The sequence below is a fragment of the Xenopus laevis genome, chromosome 4L, assembly GCF_017654675.1.
Source record: "Xenopus laevis strain J_2021 chromosome 4L, Xenopus_laevis_v10.1, whole genome shotgun sequence".
In the NCBI taxonomy this organism is placed as follows: Eukaryota; Metazoa; Chordata; class Amphibia; order Anura; family Pipidae; genus Xenopus; species Xenopus laevis.
This window is the reverse complement of record NC_054377.1, coordinates 106,305,082-106,331,139: the sequence shown is the minus strand read 5'-3', so window position 1 is coordinate 106,331,139 and position 26,058 is coordinate 106,305,082. Positions and strand designations below refer to the sequence as shown.

At 37.3% G+C, this 26,058-nt stretch overlaps 1 protein-coding gene and 1 long non-coding RNA gene across 4 annotated transcripts; one reads left to right on the top strand and one right to left on the bottom strand.

Moving 5' to 3' along the window:
• The first annotated feature begins 442 nt into the window (after positions 1-442).
• Positions 443-11,218, top strand: LOC121403077. Its single transcript, XR_005967033.1, has 3 exons — positions 443-553; positions 8,297-8,397; positions 10,930-11,218. It is a non-coding gene; the product is annotated as an uncharacterized LOC121403077 (long non-coding RNA).
• rnpc3.L (RNA binding region (RNP1, RRM) containing 3 L homeolog) lies at positions 5,455-24,880 on the bottom strand. Of its 3 annotated transcripts, XR_001935366.2 has the most exons (16): positions 24,386-24,880; positions 22,785-22,832; positions 21,966-22,081; positions 19,544-19,624; positions 17,557-17,668; positions 16,498-16,566; positions 14,709-14,866; positions 12,862-12,984; positions 12,447-12,556; positions 11,721-11,885; positions 11,498-11,592; positions 11,341-11,399; positions 10,973-11,105; positions 9,636-9,703; positions 6,950-8,142; positions 5,455-5,596 (listed from the first exon to the last, which is right to left on the bottom strand). XR_001935366.2 is itself a non-coding variant. In XM_041590579.1 (15 exons), exons 1-14 carry the CDS (start codon positions 24,638-24,640, stop codon positions 9,644-9,646), a joined length of 1,584 nt encoding a protein of 527 aa, XP_041446513.1. In that variant the 5' UTR covers positions 24,641-24,880; the 3' UTR covers positions 5,455-8,142; positions 9,636-9,643. The 3 variants fall into 3 exon arrangements, 2 of the variants coding, with proteins under 2 accessions (XP_041446513.1, XP_018114136.1); XM_041590579.1 differs by having other exon boundaries at positions 5,455-8,142; XM_018258647.2 differs by lacking the exon at positions 6,950-8,142.
• Positions 24,881-26,058: the final 1,178 nt, after the last annotated feature.

The window sequence follows — 26,058 nt, the reverse complement described above, 5'->3', positions numbered from 1 at the left end:
ATACCTAGAAAAAACAGTAAGAAAAACGAAAAATCCTGAGGTATCAAGCACTGAGCTAATTTAACAAGATAACATATTTTTTTAAGTGTAGCCACTTTGCCGGCCATGTTTTTAAATGTCACCCTAACACAGTCAATTGAAACCCACATGCCGAGAAGCCATTTAATGCTTGTGTCACATGTTTGCAAAAATCTATTAGAGACCTGAACATTTCCTGGCATGTCTTTCCACCTGCGATATTTTTCACTATACTCTAGTGAGTGACAGGAGGTGGAGCTGCTGGCAACAAAATAAGGCACACCTGACACCTGGGCTGTATTTTTCCAGTCCACTGGCTGTATGAATGCCAATGTTATTAATATGAAAAATAACATAGCTAGGAAGGCCATTGCTTTCCCAGAATAGGTGGCAACACATCAATGGTGCATGGGGATAGAATGAAGTAAAGGCATATTGTGCACAGTAGATTTGCAGTACTGCACATGCCTCAATAGCCCAGGGACAGTGCCCCCTTCTGCTGCCAGATTTGACTGCAATATCAGTGAGACAAAAGGTAAATTTTTTTTTATGTAAGCAACCGAGGGCTGCCCCCTAAAGCTGCTGCAAAAGATACAAACTCTTGCATGTATGTATGTATATATATATATATATATATATATATATATATATATATATATATATATATATATATGGCCCTGGTTAGCTGCTTCTATCTTCCCCAGAATGATGGATAAATCAGAATTATGATAAAATCATAATTACTGACATAAACTGAAACCTAAGCCAGATATCTGCTTTATGTATTCATGTGCACGCAAGCCACTTACCAGTTGTCGTTATTGACTATAAAACCACCACACCCAAAAGCAATATGGTTATTTATTTCCACTGTCCCACCAGTTTGTAAAAGCCTGAGCATCGACTGCATTCTGGAAAATAACCATGTTCCTAAAAAGTTAATAGATTTTAGGTAACGTTTTAAAGGATGACAGCTTCTCAAATTTAATGAAAGTATGGCCTTACTTACTTTGTGCTCACACACCCAGATGTTACTGCAGGTTGTATCAGATTTAATAGTTACAGCTTGGGTCGATTCATCAGGATTGAAAGGAGGCCCCATCCAATTATTTATATCCTAGAAAGATAAAATCTTATTTATTTTAACACTTTTATACCACCCACAACATCCTTTGTGTCCACTATATAATGCTGCATTTGCACTTAAACACATTTCTGTAAATCAATTAGATGAGCAGACAGTCCATACACCACTGATGAGCACTTTACAATCTTTGTGACTTCTCCTTAAAGTAAAGTAAACATAATTTTTTGTCAAAACACCTCCTTTGGATTGTAAACTCAGTGCCACTAGAGCTTCTGTTTCATTAATATATATTATTTTTATATAAAATAAATAAATGATTTGTGGTTACAGTAACCAAGCATCTTACCTTTCCATCAACAAAATATCTTTAATCTAAATTATTTATCTGTATGAACTTCAGGGTCCGATTGCTTCATGTGTCTGACCAGTTAAAATGCATCGAGTGATCAGTCTGCACATCTATCTGGTATAGTTAAGAAGGGTAATTCTCATGGAGTACTTTGTGGCCATCCACTGAACTTCATACTGTAGTGGTCAATTTCTTTCTAACAAGCAAAAGAACCTCTGCTTATAGAAGATTTCAAGCTTTTTAGTACACTAATAACTCATTGGATAGTGTGAAACATCTATGGACTGCATGGAAGACCTAGGCATATTAAAAACCCATCCCTTAGAAGTAAATCAGGTAATACAATTAAGGTTTTGGTACTTTTGTGTGTAGATGCATGCACATAGTAGGCAGCAAGGCACTTGTCTTGACAAAGGACTGTAGGTTCTGGGTATGCAAAGTTAAATTGGATATTATATACTATGTATATTCTACTTATAGAGAATCAAAAAACGCAATTATAGATGATCCCCCAGCACATAAACTTTGATTGTCCACAAATTGTCCAAGGTTCTGTTACTGGCCATAAACCCCCAGCCTTCTCCCCAGTTCCTATAATAAAAAAAGCTGGGACTGTATATTTTTGCAGCTGCACATGCACAGTACAATGAAAAGCGGAAATTTAACAAAAAAAGGGTGTCTATTTCACTCTTCTGCATGGGAAATTTGTAGAAAGGAGAAGTGGAAGAAAAGGATTGCTCCTTGGTGGTCACTGGGAAAACCCTGGGCCGGTGCAGTTTCTTGCTGACAGGAGCACCAGCTCAAGGTATCAGGGAAGTAAACACAATCACTTGCTTGTTTAACTATTGGCACCCCCAAAGTTAAAAAGTTTCTTTCTCATTTAAGAATTCTACCACTTCACTATACATTTTCTTTGCCTGCAACTGGTTGCCCATATTATTGGCCACCATTGAGATCTCCTGACCATAGCTGGAAAGCAATTTGCAGGTAAAAAGTGGTCTCTGTGAAAAATGTTTAATGATGGAGTAGAATCCTTAATGAATCAGATAGTATTTTAGTGGAAACACTGCTTTTTCCACTTTTATGTGTGTGTGTGATGCTGTTGCTGTGAAGCATTATGGTTATGGTACAAGCAGAAGAGCAGTCATTGCTAGCATATTCTTAATGTAAATAATCTGGAGAAGAATGTGAGCTAATGGCTGAGATTGCCAAAAGAAACCAGACGCAGACCAGTAAATGCCTAACTATTCACCATTTTATAGAACATGTGTTCCGGATAGAAGAGTGGATTACTGTTGAACAAGATCAAGGGCTTGAATGAAGAGTTGCTTCTGAAAATACTGTGCAGTTTCAGGGTGAGAACAAAGCAGCCATAAAAACCATCATGTTATGCATTCTCAAATTTACCCACAAGATGGCCATTTTACAATAATTCAGAAAAATTAGACAAAAATATATAATCCTAGGAAATGGGCCATGTATCACACAGGCTGTTGGAAGTGAGATGCTTCTCTGCTTTTTCAGTGTGGTGCTTTTATTCTGTTTCACGTTTGATTCAAAAATTGCTGCTGGAGGTAATTTTGGCCAAAAACTCATGTGTATAATCGCCTTTTAATATGAAGCATTATCAGGTTGAAAAGCAAAAGCACTGGCAATCAAGCAATATATTTTCTTCTGGCTGGTAAATAGTGATCGTCTTCTTTCTATGATGTGATATTTAGGATTCTCTTTTTTTCCTCCCAAATACTCTCAAAAAAGCTCACTCCCAACAGGGCCAAAAGCAGGACACCAGACTGAGATCTTTGCAGTGACTGGTGTCAAAGGGACAATACTGCCAAACAGATTTACTAGCAGACGTTCCCGTCCATGATGTCACAAAAGGGGCGGGGCGAGCACACACACTTATAAAAATATAAAAAGGAAGCCTTCAGTGTAAGGTGCTGGGTGGGGAGACCAGGCAGAAGAGCTCAACCCGAACCTGCCGGCGACCAGCAAAGGAAGTGCAACTAGTTCAGTTGTTTTCGGATTGCTTTCAATTTTTACTGCTTTTCCAAATACAAGTTTAAAGGGGAACTACACAAAATCATAACTTGAGTTTTTTTGAAAAGTAAACATTATTTCAAGCAACTTTGCAATATACATCAGTTAAAAAAATATGCAGACTTTTCATGATTTTTAATGGTTTGGAACAGTTGCGTAAGCCCAGACTCCTGCTCTTCTTCTGATCTCTCTGACTACTTTGCTGAGCTGGCTGACTAATGTACTGTTACTTTTTATCAGCATGTCCTCAGCCTGCATCCTCCAAACCACACAATTCCCTGCACGTGTGATTTCAATAAGGAAAGGAACATTACAGTGCAATGCATTGTGGGTTATGTAGTTCCTGCATGCTGTCTGTAAGCTGTGGAGAAGTTGTTACAATTTGTAACTTCAGTGTTTAGTTCCTCCTTCCCTGCCAGGATTTCAAATGATGCAGAAAGAAAACTGTTAACAGCTGGATTTCAGCATACAAAATGGCATTTATTCATTCTTTTTGAAGAAATAGGTAACTGTAATGGGTATATTAGGGGTTTCTGTGTTATGTGGGCATCCTTATCAAATTTTGGTTTGGAAGCCAGAGTTCCCTTTTAATGTACTGCCTCTGGTCGGGCAGCTCAGTAATTCAGGTGCAGATTTTGAACTATTATAATTTGCTACATTAGTTGATACATTTCTCAGCAGCATCTGTGGAATATTAGCAACAATTGTATCAACAACAACTCAGGGGTTCTGCTCAGCAGGGACAAACATGATATATGTATCAATTTCTGGTGAAGATGAACAACCCCTTTAAAAGAAATAATATGCGCAGTGGGTTTTTAAGGTCTAGGGGTGCAGGATTCTATATTCTGGTTGGCAGCTATTCCGCACATAGTTAAGTTGGGTTGAAAAAAGTTAAACCCCCTCCAAATGAGGGTGCCATACACACACTCACACAGACGCATCTAGAAACTCAAAACCGATATATACAGGTATGGGACCGGTTATCCAGAATGCTCGTGACCCAGGATTTTCTGGATAAGGGATCTTTCCGTAATTTGGATCTGCATACCTTTAGAAAATCATGTAAACATGAAATAATTCCAATAGGCCGGTTTGGCCCCCAATAAGGATTAATTATATCTTAGTTTGGATCAAGTACAAGGTACTGTTTTATTAGTACCGAGAAAAAACTTGGATTATTTGGATAAAATGGACACTATGGGAGACGACAATTCCATAATTCAGAGCTTTATGGATATGGGGTTTCCGGATAAGGGATCCTATGCTAACAACTGTACGCCAGGGCATTCCACAACCTCACTGAGAACCACCTACGTTGCTTCAAATTAAAAGTTATTTTCCTCTATGTCTAAAGGGATGCTGTGATCCCTCTTTATGGGAAAAAAGGATCCCCCACTACCTGTCTATAAGGACCTCTTATGTACTTATAAAGAGTAATCATGTCCCCTCGCAAGCGGCTTATTTTTCCCCTAGAGAGAGCAACCCCAACCTTGACAGTCTACCCTCATAATTTAAATATTCCATCCCCTTTACCAGTTTAGTTGCACGTCTCTGCACTCTCTACAGCTCATTTATATCCCTGGAGTCAAAACTGAACTTCATACTCCAGGTGAGACCTTACCAGTGACCTATAAAGAGGCCTTCTCACTAAATGAAATTGTTTTCTAGAGCTTAAAAGAAAATGAAAAAGCCATCAGCGGTATAAATAAAGACTCAAAGTTGAAATCTGGACAGCCTACGAGTTCACAGCCACTATGACAAAAACTAAAGTGTGATAAGTGGCAGAGGGACAAAGAGATAGAGAAGAAATGGTTGCAGATTGCATGAATTTTGACAGCAGTCATTGCAGAGTGCTTGTGTGCAAAGTTCTGTTTCTTGCAACAATAGCTTTGTATTAGTGTAAAGAATGCAATAAGTTCTATATGCAAGGTAAATAATATTTATATAACACCAGCACTTAACTTGAAAAATAAAATTTATTTACACTGTAAAAAATGTCACAAAATATGTACATTCCAAAAGACATGCATTTTACAGATTGCCATTTCTCACTGTTACGCGTCTGTAGTGAAATTGCTGTTCCTCTTGATGAGCTTTACCTGGAATATAAATAGAGGTTAAAGGGTCTGCGTTCTTTAGAGCTACCTCTAGTGATTAACACATTTGCCTTCCTAGTGCTGCCTTTATGAAAAGGATCTGAATGACAGAATTCAATTTGGTAGCTCAGTACTATGTATATAGCTTCCAGGTTCCCCAAGCTCTTACAAAAAAACAAATACAAACTGGAAATGAATAAGTTAAATTTCAGCATAACGATTGAAGTATATGCAAAACATTGTTGTTTGCAGTGAAGAGAGTTTGGATTTAGGGGGAAAAAATCACAGTATGGAGAAAAAAAAAAAACTTTAGTGTAAAATGTCACGCACATAAATCTTTAAATCCTATAAAAATATAACAAATATTAATATTTAATGTTGCTCTTTTGCACATGATTAAAATAAGGGATCTGCCATTTCCTAGACATGTTTAATTCAAAAGTGACAGTATTCCAAGCATTTTGCAGTTTTTAGTGCAAAGCAGCAGCACATAAGCCTGGAAAAGATGAATTATTGCCCCAGAAAAGTAATGGGGTACACTACATGATCTAAAATCCCAACAGGTACTGTACTATGTATTTCTAAATGAGATTTAACTGGGAGCTTTTGAGTCGCATTAATGAACCTTGTCCTACAAGAAAGTAAATGTTATTGCTAACATTGGGCTAGATTCAATTCAGTGAGAAAATGTTTATCTCACGGTTTATCAAGGAGAAAAAAAAAATACTTTTCTCCAAATTCAGTTCCAGACTTAGGGGTTGATTTATCAAGGGTCGGATTTCAAATTCATGTGATTTTTTTATTCGAATATACTCACAATTCGACTGGGCAGTTATTTAAGAAAATTTTTTAATGTCTAATATTCTATCCAAAAGTTCTGACCCAAAAAATCTAATCGTATTCAATTCGTGTGAATTCAATTTTTCTCTAAAAACAAAAACAAAACCCCTTGAATGCCAGGAAGGCTATTCACATCTGTAAATGAGTCACTGGACCTCTGCCATTGACTTGTACATGAACTCGGCAGGTTTTAGGTGGTGAATAGTCAAATTCGAATTTGTTCCCAGGGTCAAAGTTTGATAAATCTCAAAATTCGAATTCGGATTATTCCCAGTTCGAATTTGTGAGTTTTGAGCAACAGTACAATTTGAAAATTCTAATTTGTTATCCGACCCTTAATAAATCTGCCCTATAGAATTTTCACCTGATAAACCGGGAGATACGTTTTTCTGAATTGAATTGCGTCTCAAATTGAATCTCGTCACTGAATTGAAATTGCTGTTTTGGAAAAAGAGTAGTTTAAAGGCAGCATCCTAAACAACCGCTTCTTGTACTGTATTAGACGGACGGACTTACCATATAGAGCTCAAGCGGTTGCATCCAACCATTAGTAGAATATTACAGCTGTTATGAAATTATACACAGCAAGGTGCAGATTTATTATCACATTTTTTTAAGGTCAAAACTGTCAAATTCGACTAGGGATTATCCAAACTCGATTCAAGTTGTTTTTTTTTAAAAAAATTTTATTTGATTTTCGAGATTTATCATACTCTGGCCCTTCAAGAATTCAAATTTGACTATACGCCACTTAAAACCTGCCGAATTACTGTTTAAGTCAATGGGAGAGGTCCAGGGATCAATTTGGAGATGTTTGCAGCCTTCCTGACATTCGACTTTTTTTGCCACTCCGAGGCATAAAACAATATAATCCTTAGAAGCCAGAACACATAACACATCTTATAATAATATAGTGGGTTGATCATCAGCATGTGTATATGTGGGATTGAGTGGCCATACACACCAACATACGGCATTTTGACCATACTATCTGGGTATGTGATAAAACCATGATCACACTGTTCGGATAAGTGGCTGGGGCATTGGTTTTTAAAAGAATTTATTATATTAAAAGTATAGATGCACCAAATGTACTATTTTGAATTCGGCCGAACCCCCAAATCCTTCACAAAAGATTCGGCCAAATACTGAACCAAATCGTAATCCTAATTTGCATATGTAAATTAGAGGTGGGAAGGGGAAAACATTCTTCCTTGTTTTTTGACAAAAAGTCATGCAATTTCACTCCCCGACTCTAATTTTCATATGCAAATGAGGATTCCGATTTGGTTCAGTATTTGGTTCGTCTGGGCAGAAGGAATAGAACGAATCCAGGTGAAAAAGGCCAAATCTCGAACCGAATCCTGGATTCAGTTCATCCCTAATAAAAAGCAGCCATGGTGAAATATTATATTGTTGAGGTATTATTGCTTTAAATCTTTTTTTGCAAGAGAAAATCTGTTCAGCCAAAAAAAAAAAACGTAAGTGTTATGAGAAAGTTAACACTAATGAAAATGTTCCCTATACATTGATAGGATATAACAGTGGTTAGTTGCTGCACTGTCTATGACTTTTTATCATACTTCATGATCAGCATAGGCATTTTGCCTGCTCCACTGTTTGTACCATTTTGGCAACAACAACAAATACATAAAGGATACAACAATAAAGGATACACTTTTCAAGCTTAACGGCAGTTACTCGGCCATCTTTAGGGAGAAGAATAGCATAAGTGTGTTCATTGCATTGTCTTTACCAGTTGTTATAGCAGTTAGCATTGCCTTTCTGCTACGGCAGTTCAAGAACATAATTGGTAGAGGAAGACTAAAATTCCCTTTATCTTTTTATGTCTTTGCTTCCCAGGAGTAACAAACACTGAAAGCAATCTGCACCAGACAGCTACAAGCTAATATAAATGTGCTCAGAAGAAAAGACCTCTGGCTGAAGAGAAGAAACCAAAAAAAGTAAAAAACAAAACGATAAACCAGCAAATCATAGAGGAAGATTTACTATTGTTCATTATTTTTTACTGACCGGGTACCTATAGTTACTATTCAGTTAAGAAAAAAAAAAAAAAGAAAGGGTAAAAATGTCATTAATTCCTGCTTGCAATTTGCATTACTGATTAATTAATCAGAGCTGAGCACTGATGCTGTTCAATCACATTTTTCCACTAGTGGAAGGAAACTGAATGGCAGTTTTGAGCAGACATGGGCATTTCATTGCTGGCTAACAATCGGTCCCGTGTGCATCATGACACACTTACATTGGCAGCGGATGTTTAATAAACCCGTTTCATAAAATTAGTCTCAGGATTAGGTTTGTGCGAGTCATGGGCCAGACTTAAAGGGGTTGTTTACCTTTGGGTTAACTTTTAGTACTATGTGGAGAGAGATATTCTGAGATTATTTGCAATTGGTATTTTTTTTTATTTGTAGTTTTTGAGTTATTTAGCTTTTTATTCAGCAGCTCTCCAGTTTGCAATTTCAGCAATTTGGTTGGTGCAAATGACCCTAGCAACCGTACATTGATTTGAATAAAACACTGGAATGCGAATAGGAGAGGCCTGAATAGAAAGAGGTGTCATAAAAATTATCAATAATGACACATTTGTAGCTGTACAGAACATTTGATTTTAGATGGGGTCTGTGACCCCTTTTTGAAAGCTGGAAAGTGTCAGAAGAAAAAAGGTAAAATACTAAAAAAACAAATAAATATTGAAGACCAATTGGCTACTCTATAAGATACTAAAAGCTTTAAAATACTTATAAGCAGGGCCTGTTCCCTTTAGTGACAAACTGCCATCCTCCACCGACACCATCCTGCAAAACCCTCCTGTTTGCGAAATCAATGGCAGGAGTCTGCCAACACGGGTTAAAAAAAAACTTAAGGGGACACACAGTGGTTTGAGTGTTAGAGCTGAAAGCTTTCCGTCTTATTCCAAATCCTCTATATAAGGTTTGAACAAATAATTAAGCACATCAGAATGCTATTATGCATATATTCATATTACCTGACCCTCTAACAAAAAATGTACTCCCTCAGCGGTTCAATTGTGGCATAACTATAGATAAAGAGCTGGACTGGGATTCCCTTAAATTCTGATGTGAATTCCAAATGACATGTATCCCTAAAATACTGTAGCTTAATTAGTAATTTATCAAGGTTTCAAACAACCCAACAAAAATTATGTATGACATACCTTTCTTTCTATTTCTTCTTTGATGGTTTGGAGGCATCAGGCTTTGGACGAGCAGATCGAGCAAATTGCTGGCATAGATTTAAGGAAAAACTTAATAGCTGACAAACGACATTAGTGCAAATATCTAATGGTGTACCAAACCCTAGGATAAGGCAAGAAATGGCACTTCCATTTGCATCATGGTGTGATGTAATACATGTGTATCTGTTCTAGGTTCTGGAAACACATCAGATATTTGCTGAAAATTAACATTTCCATTTTTTTTTTTAAATTTAAAAAAAAAATTATGAACATATTAGTAATCTAAAATGTATTCTCTGTTCTCACATATTCTAATAATAATGGTTATTAACACCAGATTATTTAAACCCTAGTAACCCAAGTAATATTTGTAGGATGAAGTGACAAGGCACAAAGTCTATTTTGTCTTTACTCATACCCATTTACTAAGCATGCAAGTATTGGTTTGTCAAGATAGGAGATTATGAAAAACCTATGTAAAAAAAAACAAAAAAAAAAAAAAAAACAGGATTTTACTATGAGTGTGTTTTTTAACTCTTACTAATAGTCATACTGAATAACTTGGCCAAGTAATAAGGAGCATAACTACAGAGGAAGCAGAGCCTGCAGCAGCAGGGGGGCCCAAGAGGTATAGGGGGCCCCATGAGGCCCTAATTCATTGGTCAATCTCTAGACATTTTGGGGGCCTGAAAAGTAATTTGCTGTGGAGCCGCGTAATATGTAGTTACCCCACTGCAAGTAATTTTTAAATAAAATCTTTACAAAACTGCAAAAACAAAATGCGCAAAACGCATGAAAATAATAAGAGGTCTCAATTTTTAAAACATATTCTGATATTTCACATTTGGAGAGCCACAGCGTGTTGCTCATTATATAAGCTTTATTTTATATGCAGAAGAGATGACAATAAATGTGATTTGATTTAGTGTTCCACTCTCAGCCTAGAAGCATAAAGACCCAGGTCTGATGTATGACCTATTCTTTGTGCAGTAAGACTTTATGCACTCTCTGAAATCAGAGCTGGAGTAGAAAGAAAGAAGTATCTATTAAATTTTGAGAGACAATGTTGACAGGATACAGTTCTTCATTATAAAAAAAATGTCTACTTTGTTTCACACAGTAATACAACGCCATCCTAATCCCAGACTATATGAGAATGATATAAAGAATCAATTTTTCAATTCTGGTTGAACTCTACCAATTATTATCTGTATCAACATTAATTTAATATTAGGTAAAACTACTCTTTGAACTTTCATTTTTTTTTCTACAGATTAATGAAGCTGGTGTAAAATTCTGCAGACGTAAAAGGATACAATCACCATTGGCTTGTCATGGAGTACATATCCATGTACATGTTTTAAAGCCTGTGCTGCTACGTTTTCAGTGGGAAATCCTATGAAGGCTTGGCCCTTCATCCGTCCTTCTTTCATCAGTCGAATATCAAACCTACATACAGACACAAAAGGCATTGTTAAGAAGTCTGTCTATGTCAAAATACCACTCTCTGTAACAGGAAACCGTGACATGAATGAATTTCTGTGTGTAACCAAAAAAAGCAAATAACCATAAGCAGAAAATAATATTCAACCAGATTATTTTTAGTATTATTCATCAGTAAGAACCTGTAGAATATTCTGGTTGGAAGCAAAGAGACAAATATGGCACTGCAGATGTAACTTACATGTTCTTTTCTGTTTCAGATGAAAAGTCGATGAACCTTCCAAAGATAAACTTAAGATCCTGTTGAAACAGTTGGGGGGGAAAAAAAAGAAAAGAAACATTACATGAATATAACAAATAACTGAAACAAATCTATGAAATAAGAAAGTGGTACAAACCTTTTCTTCAACCTGCTTGGATAGGTTTTTTACATACAGTCTGCAGTTTGGTTCGCCTGGTTCATAATTTTTGAAAACAGAAACTTTCCTCATTTCTATTGCATTAAAAATAAAAAAGGTTTATAGTTAGAACTTTTTTTTAATTTAATTTTATTTTTTTTTAGAGTTGATGAAATTTAAAATGAGAATTTATATTGTCCAACTGTCACTTTAACATGGTTACCTTCTTTAGTAATTCTTCTTTTTTCAAGCTCTCTCCTAGAAATAAATTCCTTAGGCAAATCATCATCATCTTCCTCCTCATCCTCTTCAATATTTGCAGCTTGGGCTGGGTAAATCTTGCCAAACCCAGATAAATCTTCATTTTCTTCAACTTCTTTTTCAGGCTCTAAAAAGAGGACGACAGTTTGCTTACTATCCCAGCTTAATATGCTTTTCCTGGTCCAAGTAAATAATTCACTGTCAACAGGTACAGGTAGGTAGTACACTATACCACAACGCTGTTACAACAACTTTGTTTCCTCTACATAACATTAATATTAAAGGAAAATCAGGCTACAAAAGCCAAGCTTTATGTTTGAAGCTTCTGTAGACCACAGCACAGATTTAGAAGTCATTACAAAAACGTAAAATCTACAACTTTTTAGAGACATTGCCATATAGTGTCTGGTGAAGGGCACTTAAAAGATTTAAGTTTAACACAGATTGCTACAAAATAAATAATAATTTGAAAATATTAGCCTACATCCAAACAATCAGGTCTGTCTCAGCAAAGGCCCTTCAGTATAAAAATGTATAAGCTATCAACTGTTTCATCTGAAATAGACCCTGTTAAGGACCCTGCACCCAACACACACCACAACATCCTGCCATTGAAAGGCCAAATAAGTCCTTACCTAGTTCACAAGTTAAGCAAGCAGTGAAAATAATGGAGTGCAAAGACCCTTACCCTGAGTAGCAGTTTGTATGTCAGTAGGAATATGCAGTTCCAGTTTTTTGGGGCCCACAATACATGGTTCTTCAAATACATCAGAAGGCTGTAAAGGTGTGTGAACATTGCTGGGGAAAAAAAACAAAAACAGTTCCTTTATAAGCAAAGGTCTAGATCTATTGTTGAATTTCCCATCCATTGTGGTTTAGATAATAGGTGAGGTTATCACACTTCCCTTCCTAAAGTGCTTAGCGGCATGTTTGACTATGTTTTTAAAATTAAGGGACAGCAGATACTATTATTTATTGCAATGTTTACTTTACTATTTGTAATAATATATAAGCTATAAGACCCTTTAAGCAGGATGTTAGCGTAGAACAACATTTTATAATTACTTTAGCACACAGTTTAGAATTAAATACATGGGACTTACCTGTGAGGCACAGCAGGTACAGTAATATAATCTTTTAACTTTTTCTTCTTACGTGGATGACTTTGCTTCTTTTGGGTTGGTCTTTTAGGCAGCAAAGTTGCTATTTCCTTCAGACGAGCCATTCTAAGGTTAGACAAGCAAATTCAAATAATACGTAAAAGGATAATCAATACACAGCTTCTGGACATATAGAAAACTAAATACAGAACACAATTTGGTCAAAACACTTAGGGGGTTATTTACTAAACGTCAAATGCAAAAATCATGAAAAATTTGTGAATTTTTTTTATAAAATCAGTCTTTAAAAAAAAAAAAAATCAAAAAAAAAAAAAAAAATCAAATTTATTAAACCCCGAGGATGGGAAAAGTCAGAATCTGAAAATCTCAGACCTGTCGTGGTTGCATATAAGTCAATGGGAGAAGTCCCAATGATTTTTTGATGTGCACTGGGTTTTTGGCAAAATTCCAAGTTTTCACGTGAAAAATCCGAAAATCTGATTTTTCACGATCTTTTTCCACAAACAAAATTTTCGGGAAAGTGTATTAATAAATAAGCCCAAAAAACCTGTGCAGATTAGGGGTATAATTTCTATCAGAGCCATGTTCAGCTACCAAATGGCCCTAAAGGTGGCCATAGACGTAACAATTACGATCTTTCTTGGAAAAGATCTTTCCAAGAAAGATTGTTCGTTTCAATACACACGTGTAGAGCTGAATCGTCAAATATACAGGTAGAAACAATAGAATTCTACCTGTATCTGACGATTAAGCACTAATAATGGCCGATGTTTGGGTACCTTCAAAAGGAACCCAATCAAAATTTTCCGTCCAGCCTGATCAACGAGCCGACCGATATCTAAGTCTTCTGCTGATATCTTCGTCGGCTCTTTTCCCACCATAGACGCACCGAATATCGTACGAAATTTTTTTTGAACGATATTAACTGTGCGTCTATGGCCACCTTTAAGGCTGTCCAGGACCTGTTCATGTTTAGTATTGGAAAATTTTTAGATTTTTAATATCCTGCATTTGGACAGCCAAAAGAGACCACTGGGAAGTGACATAAAGCAGCAGCATTGATAGAAATATAACCGGGCTGTTGCGTTTTCATCTTTCAAGCAGAGAACTGGCCCATGATCAAAGGTTAGCAGCTTCATTCACTGGGCGTGTCTTATAAAGGGATACTTTACCTTTAACTTTTAGTATGTTGTAGAATGTCAATGTTTCAATTGGTCTTCAGTTTTAACAATTTTTAAATATTGGCCCCTGCAGTTATTTAGGTGACAATTTTATGGTTACTTTTTCTCAGTCCCCCTCCAATGCATATTTCAGTTTCTTATTCAAACTGCAGCCTGGTTTCTAGGGTTATTTGGACCTTTGCAACTAGACAACTGCTGATATTCCAAACTGGAAATCTGTTGAATAAAGAACTGGTAAAACGGATTTTAAAATTGCTACAGGTTTCTCCAACGTGTGCTTGAACCAATTTACTAAATTAGAGCCCACCCTTTTCTACAAATAATAATGGTAATTTTTAACTATAGTGCCCTTCCCTCATTACAATCATGGCAATAGTGAATTTGGATTTTGTGGATATTACTGAATCACGGTAAAACAGAAATTGAGACTGGCTTAAAATTAGGCCTAAATATGATATCTATGATATACTAATGCCGTGATCTCAGTCCATAGGTACATATACAATTTGAATGCACCGCTTGATATATTAATCAGGGAAGACAAAACTCACCATTATACGACAAACTCTTTATAAACGACTTGCTAATTAAACCTCGGGAACAAAAAAATTGAAAAAATTAAATATATGAACAAGAAAAATAAGTCACCTCTCTTTATCTTCTTCTTCCTCACTCTCATATTCGGACTCTTCCCTGCTGGACACTTCCATGTCATAATCATCATCAAGCTCTGGCAAAGGTGGGTTTTCAGGAAGGTCTGGTGGCACAGGCGGGTATAGTATAGGTAGTGCTAAATAGTCTGCATACTGCAAAAGAAAAAGCTTCACAATAATGATCCATTTTCTCCATCCAAAGTTTTTTTCCTTTTTGAACTCTGATTCAGCTTTCTGCACTGACTTTGCAAAAAGATCAATGAAAATGACATAAATAAAGTCAAGTTTACTGATGATTTTTTTTTATATGTCAACCACTCCCTAACTGCTTTTAGGGAGTCTAGCAATTACAATACAATGCAATGTAGTGGAGAGATTTGGAACTAAGAAGGGCAGGTTTCAAATACAACTGGTTTCTACATGGCACAAGACTTATTAAAAAACAAAGTCTTACACACTAAGAAATGGTACAGTATTTTGTAAAGCTAACCTACACGTCATGTAATTATATAATCACTATAGAGCCCTTGGGAAATGCCAGATGAAAACTGAATTACACAACAGTATGAGAGATTTCAAGTGGAATGTATTAATTTGATGAAATAGCCTAAAATGGGTAGGAACTATATAAAAAACAAGAAACTAAAACTCCTTCAACCAGGAGCTGTATTGGAAAGCTAGAGGCAATAGTTCTAAATGACTACAGAACCAAGACTATAATAGAACTCAAATTTTTTTTTCAGTGAAAATATGAATGTTTAGGTTTTAGGAAAAGATTAAAGGTAGCCAATAAAATTTTTTCGTACAATATTCAGTAAAGTGTATGGTGGGAAAAGAGACAACCTATAATCGGCAGAAGTCGGCTCGTCAATCAGTCTGGATGGAAAAATTTGATCGGGTGCCTTTGAAGGAACCACCCAAACATCGTCTATTCTTCGTGCTGAATCGTCAGATACAGGTAGGATTCTATTGTTTCTACCTGTATATCTACCTTTATATCCGACGATTCAGCTCTACACATGTGTATTGAAACGAACGATCTTTCTTGGAAAGATCTTTTCCAAGAAAGATAGTAATTGTTACGTCTATGGCCACCTTAAAAAGCAACTAAAGTTCAAAAACAAATTTGACATCTATACACGAAAACACTAGATTTAATATACAAAGGCCAAAAGTACAGAAGACATTACGAATCTCTGATTTGAAAGCTGTATCCAGAGAAACCTTATTTATCTTTTTTTATCTGCCTGCTCCCTTGTGCCAGAGAAATGCATAAGGATAAATATGATCCCATGAGCTGAGGCCTAATCAGTGAGATTGGTAGAATGTGCAAAGATTCATCGCAGGACAAAAATATGTAAAAACGCCTGTATAAGAACTGCTAGTTGAAATTGACACATATAAATTACACCTGCTGAATGACTAATTGGTCAATAACATGTATAATTTTCCATTGTATTAGTATTCAGCTATCCAGAATAACTATTGGCAGTTTCTCAGTTTTTAACTTCAAGTTCAAAAATGTTGACTTTAACTTAAAGTTTTCTGTCAACATACTATGTAAAAAGAAAATTGTATTATTTTGTGAATATGGCACTTGAGAAAGAACATTAGGTATAAATTTATTTAGTTAACTTTTAAGCCCTTTTGTTACAACACATAAAAGAATATATTAAAGTTATTTGCTAGCCAGTATCTGATGAGTAACTTGCAGACGCTAACCATATGTAACTAGCAGAGAAAAAGATGGAACCAGTCAAATGAATAGTGAACGATATACTTACTATGGGAGGCTGAGCAGTTAGTGGTCCAAAGGGAGCTGGTAAATTCATTTTATTCATTAAATGCAGCACCTATAAAGCCAACAGTCCTGATTTAGTATTCTTCATGCAACGCTTTAAGTGTAATTAATGAAATGACTAAAAATATATGTAAAAGAGGAACACGTGGTTCTTTTATATGGCCTGAAGCAACCCCTAATGTAATTTTGTAAGAATAACTCGCCAAACTGTAGCTCAGCTGCTTACAACCTCAACAAGATTTGGACAACCCACTACTTTGAAATGTCAGTGGAAGCTTCCACACTGCTTGCTCTGACAGAAATGTTAATCTTAACAAGCACAGGTCCTAGATTGATGAAAAACTGTGGGATGCTTGACTCTCTTAGAAAAAAGTATAAGATATTTTAGTAGCATATATTTACATTTAGTTTTTCAAATTTCCAATAGTATGTTTTTTACCAATATATGCAAGCAGAACAAAGATACGTTTTCTTTTGTCCTACCTGAAGAAATGTTGGATTCTCATTCTCTACAATAAACTAACCTTTTGCATGACCTGGTGAGAGTGGTACTATGGGGATTATTTAATGAGATCCAAATGTTAAAATCTCAAAAAAAAATTTAGAGAAAAAACAACAAAATTTGTTATACTCCGATGTGGCAAAAGCCTGAATCCGTAAATCCGCCATCTCAGACCTGTTGAGGTCCTGTATAAGTCAATGGTACAGGCACCTATATCAATCTGAAGTTTTCGTGGTCAGAGCCAGGGTTAGCCAAAAAATCCAACTTTTTCAGGGTTTTCTGGCAAAAACTTGTAAAATTCAAGCAATTCAGGGAAAAACACGGAAATACTCGAGCGATTAGAGGTTTTGCTAGATTTTATCGAGTTTTTCCGTGATTTGATTAAATCTTTTTTTTTATTAAAAAATAAGCTAAAATGGGAGTTTGGTTGTAGTTTTTTTTAATAAAATTTTTTAGTAAATAACGAAATAACCCCTTGCGTGAAGTAATGAAAAGTAGTGGTCCTTTATGCATCAATATAAATGAATTAAAAAACATTACCTGAACATAGAACTTTGGAACACTTGCTAAAGCATTGGCAATATTTGCCAGAATAGTGCTGGTTGGTGGAGGGTAGAGATACTTTAAACTGGACTTTACTGGAAAGAGAAGTCTAAAAGAAACAAAAAAAAAAAAGGGACAACACTCAGTACATGCAGCAGGAATTTAAAGGCCATACAGTTCTTTCTCAGCAACTTCTGGCAAAAAAAATCAAAATGATACTACTTACACCCCAAACCACTTTACATTAAGTTAAATCACATGAATCCTTGATTTGTACGATCGGATCTTTGCATCTATGGCCAGCTTTACTGTGGTGAGCTAAACTATATTAAAGCAGATTTCCAGCAATATTTTGTGATATTTTCATGGCAATCATCTAGCCCTTGGACCAATTTATAGGTGTCAGTACCCTATTGTTTTTACAAGAGAACTTGCAGTGTCTACAACGGATTATAAATAACTGAATTTGCATCTTAGGTGGCAGAGCTGCATATATATTTCAGTACACAAGGTGCAGTGCAGAATTTGGGAACTCAATAAGAGCACGCAATATTTACTGAAACTCTCATTTACTGGAAAATTCTCATTAATAAAAAATGTGATGTTATGCCTCAAAAATCTGATAATAGAAAAATGTACATACACAAGGGTACATACACAAGGGACAAATGGTATTACTGAAAAGAATATGTAACATATACAAACAACAGCTGGACTGTTCTCAACTAAAAGTTCATTGCGTCCTGCAGGTGTACATTTAGCTTGAGTTTCTAGGCAAAGTTGTATAACCGTTGGTTGCACATATGAACTCCTTAACTCCCAACTCCAACTCTGTTGCCTGAAATGACCTTGTATAATATAAAGGGATTATATAAAAACCACCACTAACTCAACAAACAAATGTGCAGGAAAGATTCAGACTCCCAGTCCCTCAGACTACTAACACAATGGTTTCAGCACACTTCTTTACTGTCACTGTACAGATCAGCATACTGGTGAAGTGTGGGGCTGCACCGAATCCTGGATTCAGCTGAAGAATTTTGTCACGCAAAGAAGGAAGTCAAATTTTTTTTAACCATGCACACTGTTCTCTTTCCCCCTCATTTCCTTAATTTACATATGCAAATTAGGGTTCCGAGTGGGTTTGATATTTATCATTTTTAATCTTTCACAAAAGATTTGGTTGAATAATAAAATAGTGGATTTGGTGCATCTCTAGTGATGTGTGCAACACAAAAACTATGACTAGAATACACATCTAGGGAACCTGCACTCCAACCTTTCATTTTAACTTAACATGAACCTAAAGGTGATGTCACTGTGGAAGCAGGGCTCTTGCACTGACATCACCAACTGGGAGGGATTGTCAGAAAATGACTGCAGGGGCTCAAGGTGGCAGGTCTGGCAATACTTAAAGCTGGACCCACCACCCACACCAGCATCCCCATTATGTGACCTGAACCCACAGGTATCTGATATCATACGACTACTGTGATTAAACAAGAATATTGTTTAACATCTGCACTACCAAATATATACATAATCTTTATAGGTGTTCCTTAATGCTCTTTCACCAATATGATATTAAAAATGCTTAATTTATTATGAATCTTTAGTAGCCACTTCTAAGGAACCGATAACCCACCTTTCACATAATCTAGAGGAGCATACTCAATACCACTGCATCTTTCATACACCTGATGCTAAAAAGCAGTCATATCTAACAAATCCTACATGAGTGCAGGTTTGTTACAGGCCAACTTGCTTTACAATGACACATTGTCCTACACTACAGATACAACCAAACAGACCAACATCATACAGCTTAAATGCAAAGGCACTTTCAAATTGATGCAACATATATTTTTATCCAGCATGTCTTTACAAACATACCTCTTTTATTATTTGCTTTTACTAACAATAAATATTCATCTAACAGTTTATTGTTGCATAACATAAAAAAAAATAAAAATAAAATACTAACCCATGATTTGGAGCTATTCCTTTTTCGATGGATATCTGATTTGGAGGTGTCTTGTCTTTTGCATCATCCTTGCTCTCTGCACTAAATAATACATTAAACGAAATACAATTTAATAGTCATAACGTTATCAGTTTCCAAAGGAGCTGCAAGAAAATCATCAATCATATAAACAACAATCTGAGTTTGCTGTAAAATAAAAACAAAATTTTGATTTGTTACCCGTGCATCTTCAAATACATTATGCTGCATTGTGATTTCCATCCGTGAAAAAGACTTTTCAGTGGAAACCTTAGGTGTCTTTAGTTATACCCTGAATCCCCACTAATCCCAGCTAGCATATTTCAGTCCTTCACTTCTGGTCCTTTGTGCCCTGTAAGTGGAAGTGATGTCACGTCCAGTTACATTCTAGGCAAACAATAAACATCTCTAGATAGCCACAGAAATGGATTGCCATTTTAAGACAGAAATCAGGCTAGAACAGGACAGGAGCATGCATACAAAGTTCTACCGGGAGTATGCTGCCCAATCACCCTATTTTTGTAAGGGAGCATTATCAAAGTAATTTGAATACATTTTATTAACAAATTTTGGTGCTACTGTTCCTTTAAATGTGCAGGTATAGGACCGGTTATCCAGAATGCTTGGGACCTGGGGTTTTTCCAGATAAGGGATCTTTCTGTAATTTGGATCTTTATGCCTTAAGTATACTAGAAAATCATGTAAACATGAAAATGAAAAACCCAATAGGCTGGTTTTGCTTCCAATAGTGATTAATTATATCTTAGTTTGGATCAAGTACAAGCTACTGTTTTATTATTGCAGAGAAAAAGGAAATTATTTTTGAAATATTATTTGGATAAAATGGAGTCTATGGGAGACTTTCTGGATAATGGGTTTCCGGAATAACGGATCCCATACCTGTATTAAGATCTGTCATGTTACGGAAACTTTATATGTGTATTTGTATTATTACAACATATTCTAGAGATAGCAAAATATATTCAAAGGCAACCTAAAGCCTGCAGTCATTGGTTTCACACAGTGCTCAAGCGTTGTCTGGGGCACAACAAAATAAAGCAAAAGCAAGTCAGACCAGAAGCAAATGGACAGTCCTGTGCAGTGATAGAATTAAAGGAAATCTCCATCCAAATAAAGAAAATACAATTCCAATCAGCTTTCCAAAACATTTATGAAAATTTTCTTTAAAAGAAATCTGGCTTCCAAACCAAAATTTGATGAAGAGGCCCACATAACACAGAAACCCCTAATATACCCATCACAGTTACCCTTTCTTAAAAAAGTATTAATAAATGCATTTATTCATTCAGCATTTTCTATGCTGAAATCCAGTTGTTTAGATCCGCCCCCCCATTCACCCTCAAACGTACCCCTCCGTCACTTTGAAGGAATTACTGTGTCTAGGTGGCATCAAAAATTGATCCTAACCAAACTAAAAATGCGCATTTTAGTTTGGTTAGGCAGGGTGACTGAATCACTAATTATTTAGGCCACGGCTTTGCTCCACGAATGGGAGGGAATCTCTGTGGGTGAAGGGGTGGGTGAACTACGGAACCGCTGCCTGGGTAGTCTAGACTTTCGCCGCTAAAGTACCACCATTGACTCTGTATTATTAATTAGTGGATCAATTGTTGATGCCACCTAGACACAGTAATTCCTCCAAAGCGACGGAGGGGTACGTTTGAGGGTGAATGGGTGGCGGATCTATACAGACTACGAACTGTTGGGTGGTGGATTAGCAAGGGGGAAAGCGGAGAGGTTGCTCATATTGTTCACAGCCTATGAGACCCTTGTTTTCTTCTGCCTTACTCGAGCATCGCAGCTGTGTTCTACACCACGCCATTGCAGTTAGTTACTATAGACTGGAGTGGTTCACTGCAGACTCTATAAACTAGCGTTACATTTGACCAAGGGGTGGCAAATTTCGCTTTACCAAACGAGGGTTCATTGTCTCCCTGTGCCTAACTTGGTTTTAAATGCTCTTCTGGACTAATCTCTTTTTTAATCAATTATCAGTAAAAGTTAAGTTTTAACCCTGCTCCGTGGGTTTAAAGGCTCCTGGATGGGGTGGTGCAGTTTCAAGGGTTAACTTTTCCTCTCTCCTTTTGCTTAACAGCTAATTAGCAGACCTGAAGGACAGAGTTTTGTTCAGAAGTCAGAACGAGTAGTGCAGAAATTATAATGAGTACGACAGATACGGCTTTCAATAGCACTTCGATTTACAAATAAATGTAAATCCTTCAAAAAAAATGTGAATGCATATTTACTAGAAAGTTGCATAGAATTGCATTTTCCTTCATTCTGCATAAAAAAACATCTACTTTTAGAATAAGGATAAATATATAAATATAAATAATAAATAATAATTACAATAAATATAATAAGGAATTAAAAATATACTCACCTTTTCTTTTTTTCAGAGAAAGGAGGCTGATCTGATAAGTGGACATGATTTTCTTTTGCATATTCAACCACAAGTGTGTGACCCAAGACAGAAAGCTGGTGAAGTACAGACAGCGCCTGCAAATGAAATGAAAAACAGACAGTAAATATACCTCACACGAATGCAGCGGTTATCAAACCTTTGGTTTATCAGCTCTTTGAAATCTAACATTTGGTCAGGTCCCTACATTAGCCCCCAGGCCAGTGCATTTTCAGAGCAGAGAAGCAATAGCCATGGGTCCAAGGTTAGCAATTATATTCACTAGGGGGTGTCTAACACAATTATTCTTATTGCCTAAAAGTTGAAATTACACATTTTCATCTGCAGCAATATGTGACTAAAATCCTGTCTATTGAGCTCAATTATAATGAGATGGCTGTCAGACCTATGCTATCATGCAGCCATAAGAATACTGTATACAATATATATCTGAAACCATGCCATGATACTGTATACTAAGTAGACATCCATAATTACGATTTAGTGAGCAAGATGCTGTTACAAGTGTTACAAATATGTAATGTCAATAGAGGTGGTTTGCAGATAAGGGCAAAACACACAAAAAAAAGCAAACCTACCACCTTGGTGAGAACACACATCACTTACAGCTTTACACTGTAAGATCTACAGGACAGGGAGGGCTTCCTCTCAAATGTAATTGTACTTTTTTTACATACTGTAATCTAATATTGTATTGTCCATTTGTTCACTAAATGTACTGGTTTAATATACAGCAACACCTATATAAATAGAACTATAAATAAAGGTATACATACAAACCTTTGCTGCTGCAAATTCATTTGGATAAGTAGCAAATGCAGTATTTCTCTGAAAAAGAACATATTCGAAATTATTAGTTCAGTTCCACAGCGAATATAAAGAAAGGAATGCACCGAATCCAGAATTCTGCCTTTTTCAGCAGGATTTGGATTCAGCCGAATCCTTCTGCCAGGCCGAACTGAATCCTAATTCGCATATGCAAATTAAGGGAGGGGAGGGAAATTTTGTGACAAAAGGTCACACAACAAGGAAGTAAAAAATGTTTTCCCCTTACATTTACATATTAGGATTTGGTTTATTTGGCCGAATCTTTGGTGAATGATTCAGGGGTTCGGTCAAATCCAAAATAGTGCATTTGGTGCATCCCTAGCATAAAGTAAATAAAAAAACGTTAGTAAGAGAGATACACTAAGGAGAGGGCAGGACCAGCATGGTGTCTATAGACTGGTCTATAATAGCTGCTGATTCCGTCCTTCCATTCATGGACTGATGAATGTATCTTTAAAGGGCATGTAAAGTCTAAAATAGACTAAGGCTAGAAATGCTGTATTTTGTATACTAAATATAAACATGAACTTACTGCACCACAAGCCTAATCAAACAAATAATTTATGCTTTCAAAGTTGGCTACAGGGGGTCACCATCTTGTAACTTTGTTAAACATCTTTGCAAGACTAAGACTGTGCACATGCTCAGTGTGGTCTGGGCTGCTTAGGGATCTTCATAAACAAAGCTGCTTGAGTTCTGCATGGCTGGGAAGTAAGGCGGGGGCTCCCCCTGCTGTTCATAAGTATGATTGTTTCCCTGCTCAGCAGTTAGGGACCATCTGACAATTCCTATCCACAGGAGTAAATGAAGGGAGAATTTCTCTGCCTAGTCAGGTTTCTTATAAAAACAGTACACATTTTTTTTTTTTAATTAAAATATATTGGAGATAGGTTTCTTTTTCATTAAAGAAAGTAAAAATGGGTTTTTATTTTTTTGCCTTTACATGCCTTTTAAATATATGCACAATAGTATGAATGGCTTGTGCCCCTTACAGTTCCATAGCTCTGAGCACCAGCAGCCCCCACTTCCAGAATGCTCATCACAGTTTAGTGACTGACATGATACAGACTGCACTGCCAGTGTAGAGAGGCATTTACAATCTGCACACCCAGTTCCAGCGAGGGGTCTCACCAATATGTTCCAAATGGAGCCTCACTGGCCCTTGTTAAGGGACGTGCAACCCGCTGCGGTTTGCAAGGGATGCTGGGAACTGTAGTGCAAAACATGTGAGCAGGCTGGCTTTATAGACTAGTTCAGGATTCTAAATCATCTTTGTAGGAACACATGCCTAAAGCAGGTTTAGGTTTGCACTCCATAATATGATATGTTTGCACTCATTTACTAACGATGATCGCATCCGCACTTTGGCAGCCATAGCAACCATTCAGCGTCAGCTTTTTTTCAGACAAATGCATGATGACTATGGAAATTCAAATTGAATCCCTTGATGTGGGTAAAAGTCCGCAGTTAATAAATGAGCGCTACTGTAATAATGGGCCATTTTCGTGGGCTCTTCCCGGCCTCCCCACGTGATCTCCCGTGCGTTTCCTCACCAGCTTGCCTTTCTCCCCGCCACAAAGGCGCACACTCTGCGCCCCGCTCTTCTCAAGCAGTTCTCTCCGTTCATCCGAAGTTAGCTCAGAAGGGAGGTGCCGTACCAGCAGCGTCTTCCTCTCTTCCGAACCAGGCATTATTCCAGCCCGAGGCTTCTCCTGTCCAACTAGGCCGCAATGGTCGTACGTCATCGTCACACACCGCGAGAGCTTGTTCTTTGCCGGGTGGTAATTGCTTCGGCCCGACAGCGCCATCTTGGGGCCTCCTGTAATCGCTTGCGTTTAGGATTTTGGAAGGTGGTTCCTCTATTTGGGCCTGATAATAGCTGTCTGACCCGCCACGAATTGCTTACCCAAGAGTCCTGACATTAACCCAATAGCTGTGGGAGTAATTGGAACTCTGACTGTGAGCAAAGCTTGATCCCCAAATTAGTGCCCAACCTCACTCATGTAGGGCCTGGGATCTAGCATTTCAGCTCCAACACACTGGGGCTCATTTATCAACACTTGGCAAATAAGCCCATGGGCAGTTACCTATAGCAACCAATCAGTGATTAGCTTTTTAAAGCCAGCTGCAAGTAGAACAATGAATGCAGCAATTTGATTGGTTGCCATGGGTTACTATCCGCTGTGTCAGTAGGGTTGGCACCGTTTCCTAATTTTGTTACCGGCTGGTGGGGGGCGGGAACAATAAGGGGCGGGTGTGATGTCAAAAGGGGTGGGGTTATGGCGTAAAAAGAGGCGAGCCACGGTGCGGAGCTGCGTGGCGTTTAAAATGGGCGGGATATGAAGTAAAAAGGGGCGGGCTGCGGAGCTGTGAAGACATAAGACAAAAGCTAAATTTTTACAGTGGATTGGGGGCGGGCCGAGGGGGTCTTTTTAAGGGTATTACAAATTTGTAATAACGGCCCCGGCTAAGTCTGTAAAATACCGTCCGGGTGGCAACCCTATGTGTCAGTGCAGTTACACCACAGAGCAGATGGAAGTAGATCAACTTTTTTTTTTCTATAACCAACCTAGTACTAACCAGAAAGGTACAGCAGTGAGTACCAACGCTTGAGTACCATGCCTTCAGACAGGTCACTCAATTAGATGTTAAGCATTGTAAGGTGGTGCCCCATGCCCACCAGGGATACTTGGCCGAAGAGCACACCATAGTCAACGTTCAGGGAGCTTGCAATACTCACAGGTCACTGTGACCCAGTCTGCTACTTCGTCCCTGCTCCTTCATTCATTCATTCATTCCTTCCTTTCTTCAAGGACGCTGTATCTTACAGGCCATTAGCAGAGGGACCAGCTTTGCATTAGAGACACTAGGCACTACTTAACCTCATCCCTCTTCCACTGGGTACCGTTAGGACACTGGTCCCATCCTCTCTCCTTGTTGGAGCCTCAGCTGCTTGTCTCGCTAACCAGCCATTAACTCTCACCACCTGCAGTAAGCGCCAGCAAATTTAACCTAATATTATTTACCCTAACAAGTTTTGCCTGATACCTCTCTGAGGTAGCCTCACTCAGGTTCCCTGGCATCATGTACTAACCCTTTCTCATTGGCCAAAGAGGAAGTTATGTTCTCCTCTCTTTCTTACATAGCATCTTTTGGGCACTTTCTCTATTTAACAGCCACCTTGTGACTGAACTAGAAATAATATTTACATAAAATAAAATATTCC

Excerpts from the sequence above, each read along its gene's own strand:
- rnpc3.L (XM_041590579.1), bottom strand. The coding sequence starts at position 24,640 with ATGGCGCTGTCGGGCCGAAGCAATTACCACCCGGCAAAGAACAAGCTC. Across the intron at positions 11,593-11,720 it reads AAGAAGAATTACTAAAGAAG|AAATGAGGAAAGTTTCTGTT; the intron begins GTAACCATGTTA and ends TTAATGCAATAG. Across the intron at positions 9,704-10,972 it reads ATGACAAGCCAATGGTGATT|CAATTTGCTCGATCTGCTCG; the intron begins GTATCCTTTTAC and ends AATCTATGCCAG.